Below are 4,448 nucleotides of genomic sequence, written 5' to 3' on the forward strand. Positions count from 1 at the left end.
GAAGAAGACAATAAAATGTCATCGTTGATTTGTGAGATATGTTAACAGAGAACAAACTCTATATATGAGAATGTTGAGCTTGTTTCAATGTGTAGTGCAGTTTGTGACTGTATATAAAGCTGTTCTGAAACCATCATTTTTGTGATGGTGGATGAGCAGTGGCTATGCTTTCATGACTGTTCTGCTAGGCGTTATATATATATATATATATCATATTTTTTTTCATATACACATGATGCGCACGGTTTATTACAATATCATTGTTGCTAAGCTCTTTTGTATCATAGGCAAAAATAAAAAAATACGTTCCCTGTTGTCGTAATATGAAACTCTTTTGTATCATAGGCAAAAATAAAATATGTTCCCTGTTGACGCAATATGAAACCCAAGAAAAAAGTAACAAATGAACGAGCATCTATTATACTAAATATATTCGGTCGAATATTCTTCTATCTCTGAAGTAGCGTGAGTAGCGTGAGTGTATTAAGTGAACTGCGAAGGGAGCGTACTAAATATGACATTTCTATCGTTATCCCTTTCACTGTCGTAAAGTAAACCCCGGAAAAAAATGAACCAATCAATGGACATGCTTTCGAGTGCGGGTAACTAAAACTGCATTCCAGTTAACGCACTATGACTGTATAATATTATGTGTACAATTGAACTCTGAGTCATATTTTCAACAGAAAGGTCCTCGAACTATGATACAAAGTTGAATTTGTGTTCTCGGTATGGTAATATAACACAGCGACATTAAAAACTGAGATTGTTTTTCATATTAAAAAGCAGGTTCTGTTAATCTTACGGGAATTTCTTTTTTGTGTTTGTTGTTAGACCTCGAACTCAAGGTCTTTTTAAGTCCCAGGTTTAACGTAAACTATTCTACCAAAGGAATTACAATGGAAGGAAAATGGAAGCGATACTCGAACATCTCTTTGCATAAATAATAATATTATGATAACTAAACTAAAGAAACACGTTTCTCTGATGTCAAAGTGCTATCACGTTCTATGGAAAAATGAGTTGTGTCAGGTTAACCTTCATTATATTAATACCTATGTTACTATATAAAGTAACAAAATTTAGAGTATTTCAAGGCCATTATGACAAGATCTAGGTCATTATGCAATTTCGGAAGCCTTGCTACTCGGCATTATTTTTCCATAATGGGTGAGTGAGTGAGAGAACGTGGAAAATGACGTAATCAACTCTCAGTGACGTTCAAGATGGCTGCTGAACTGGTTGAATGAACTGTAGTCACTTGCACACAAAATATTTTAAAGTTTTTAAAAATGACATTTAGAATTAATCGCAATCAGTCAAGCTTAAAATTGAAGATTTTAAACTCAAGACAAAAAATGCCCTCAAATTGACAGTTGAAAAAAGATCGGATCGGTGGCATTTAGACCTAAACATCAGTCTTGAAAGCACAAAAGTTCATAAAAAATTGGCACTAGATCTAAATGTTGGTCTAACAAAAATGTAGAGAGCTGTATTTATCGATAATAAGCACAACAATAAAACAGAATGTTCTCATATTTATTTTGTGTTAGATCTATCAGGTTTTAATCAGAGTGTTAAACTGTATGAAAAATATTTGACAACTGTCCGACAACATTGACAACTGTCCGATTCTTAGAATGGGCGAAAACCATGATAAGCGGCGATGTCTAAACGCCGTATTTCGATCATAGGTATTAACGAAGTGAATACTTGGTTGCTGCTTGCCATATACGATAGTGGCCCTCGAGTTCATAATGTCGGCCATTATGCACATTTTTGGGCCATAATGGCGAGCAACAACCAAGTATTACTGTAAAAGTGGTCAGTGAAATAAGAAGCATCTACTTTGCGTTGTGTCTAAAATGATAATGTTTATTAACGGTAAAATAACAATACAATGGAAATGACGTCGTTTGAACTCTTCTTCCCGCCAACGTAACGTTGTCTGCCTTCCGTTCCCACTAACGTAACGTCGTCTTTACGACATCCTCCCAGGCGCAAAATATGGTAACTGTTACATAGTCTCAAGGGGGTACAGCTTTACAAATGGTCTTGATGTAGTGTGCCCGTTACTGGTGCGAACCATGGCCGCTCGTGTCAATCCATCTTTACCAGTGATCAATTGTTCAATAGTTCCTAATTTCCACTGTGATTTCGGGGTTTCATCATGAATAATTACTACATCACCGACCTTAATCGTTTGTATATTGTTTCCCGTAGTTTTGTGATACTGGCGTAATGACGTCAAGTACTCGTGGCGCCATCTATCCCGGAAATGGCTAATGATCTGTGACTGTACTCTCGCTTGTTTGGTGATCCCATCTCTTGAAACTGGTTTTGGTTCCGATATATCTTCATTGTAAGGCAGGGTTGTCAAACGCCGTCTGTATAGCAAATGAGCTGGTGTAATTGGTTCTGTGTCGGTTGACTCTGACGTTACGTAAGTCAATGGACGGTCGTTCATGACGCTTTCTATCTCTGTTACGATTGTTTGGAGAGTATCATAAGTGACGTATGCACTACCAAGAACCTTTTTGATAGCTGTTTTGGTAACACCGATTAATCTTTCCCACCAACCACCAAACCAGGGAGCGCGCTTGGGAATAAATCGCCACTCTGTACCATGGTTGTGTAACGTGTCTTTTACGGAAGTAGAATTCATTAAATGGCGTATTGTATTTGCTGCTGCTTGAAAAGTTGTTCCGTTATCAGATATCATAACCTTTGGTAGAGATTTTCTGCTACTGAATCGCCTAAACGCTTGTAAAAATGAAGATTGAGTCATATCTGAGACTACTTCTAGATGAACAGCTCTGGTCGAAGCACAAGTAAAAAGACAAGTGTATGCCTTCTCATTTTTGTTTTTTCCTCGTACATGTAAAGCTCCGGTGAAATCAACTCTAGTCACAGTAAAAGGTTGTGTATCTTGAACTCGTATCTTTGGCAAAGGTGGTGGATCTGGCGCTGTGTACGGTCTCCCTGACAATCGGCGGCACTGGTTACACTTCCGGAGTAATTTCTGAATACACTGGCGAATCGATGGAATCCAATATTTCTGGCGTATATGGGTAATAAGTGCACTCGTACCTGCGTGTAAGTGTCTTTCATGGGCGTCTATAATTACAAGTTTCGTCAGTTGGTGGTTTGCCGGAAGCAGATATGGAAATCGGGTTTGCTCAGCTAAAGGTGCGTTATGAATCCTACCACAATAGCGAATGCAGCCATTATTGTCAAGGTATAATTGTAGTTGCCTAACAAACGTAAGGTTTCTCCTTCCGGTCTTGATACATGTAATCTCAGCGCTATAGGTGGTTGCTTGGCAATTGTGAAGCCACATCTTCTCTGCATCGGCAAGTTCTTTTACAGTTAACGTCAGAGTTGACGTATTATCGGAAGTTCTCGCAGATCGGCAATGTTGAATGAATCTCATCATATAGGCTGTCACCCTAAGAAGCTTTCTGTAACGGCTAAATCTGTTGATATCAATGACATTGTGAATTCCGTAGGTTTTCATGGTAACAAGTGTATCATCTTGTTCTTCTGCGAGTAAAACAGTTGTTACAACAGCTGGTTGGCTCGGGTACCGACTTTCATCAGTTAACCAATCAGGACCTTTTTCCCATAATCTACTCTTCAGAAATTCAGTAGCTGTAATTCCTCTTGTCAACATGTCAGCCGGATTGTGCTCGGTTGGACAGTAAATCCACCTTCTGTTCTCTGTAAGATTGTGTATTTCAGTCACTCTATTCTATTCAAATGTTTTCAACTTCCGGTTGGATGACAGCCAGTGTAGAACAATTTGACTGTCAGACCACATGTGTACGGATGCTGTAGGTATCGTCTGTAGTACGTGCTGCAGAAGTCTTGAACCAATCACTGCAGCCATAAGTTCAAGCCTTGGTAATGTCAGAAGCTTCAAAGGTGCGACACGTGTCCTTGATATTACACGTGCAGACTGGTCACCACGTGTAATGTATATTACTGATCCATAGGCCTTAAGGCTGGCGTCACAAAACACATGAAGATCTGAGGATGCGCTGGCAGCACTGTCGCCTATACCGGAAGTAAAAGCCAAAGAGTCAGTTTCCTTGAAGTAACTTCTCGGGTATCTGGTAGGGATACACTGTTTAAGTCTTTAGCAAAGTTATACCATTGGGTCTGTAGGTCATCTGGTAGGGACATGTCCCACTCGAACTTTTGCTTCCAAATATCTTGAAGTAGGATTTTTGCACGAATTGTGATTTGGGTCAGGAAGCCAAGCGGGTCATAAATCTTCGCTGTTTCCTTGAGTATGACACGTTTTGTCATAAATTGGGAGGTAGAAATGGTCTTCTGTGCTAAGAAAATCTGGTCTGATATCGGGTCCCATTTTATTCCAAGGATGCTAGTTATTTCTTCAGTCTCGGCTACTTCTTCCGCTTCCGCTAAGCTGCGCAGAGAACTGT

General features: G+C 39.4%; 1 protein-coding gene across 1 annotated transcript; it reads right to left on the reverse strand.

Moving 5' to 3' along the window:
* Positions 1 to 2,017: 2,017 nt before the first annotated feature.
* Positions 2,018 to 3,673, reverse strand: LOC132741899 (uncharacterized). Its single transcript, XM_060730169.1, has one exon. The coding sequence runs from the start codon at positions 3,671 to 3,673 to the stop codon at positions 2,018 to 2,020; it is 1,656 nt and encodes a 551-aa protein (XP_060586152.1).
* Positions 3,674 to 4,448: the final 775 nt, after the last annotated feature.

Source organism: Ruditapes philippinarum, unplaced genomic scaffold, assembly GCF_026571515.1.
Source record: "Ruditapes philippinarum isolate M1 unplaced genomic scaffold, ASM2657151v2 ctg8510_1_1_1_1, whole genome shotgun sequence".
NCBI classification, from domain to species: domain Eukaryota; kingdom Metazoa; phylum Mollusca; class Bivalvia; order Venerida; family Veneridae; genus Ruditapes; species Ruditapes philippinarum.

Excerpts from the sequence above, each read along its gene's own strand:
- LOC132741899 (XM_060730169.1), bottom strand. The coding sequence starts at position 3,673 with ATGTTGACAAGAGGAATTACAGCTACTGAATTTCTGAAGAGTAGATTA.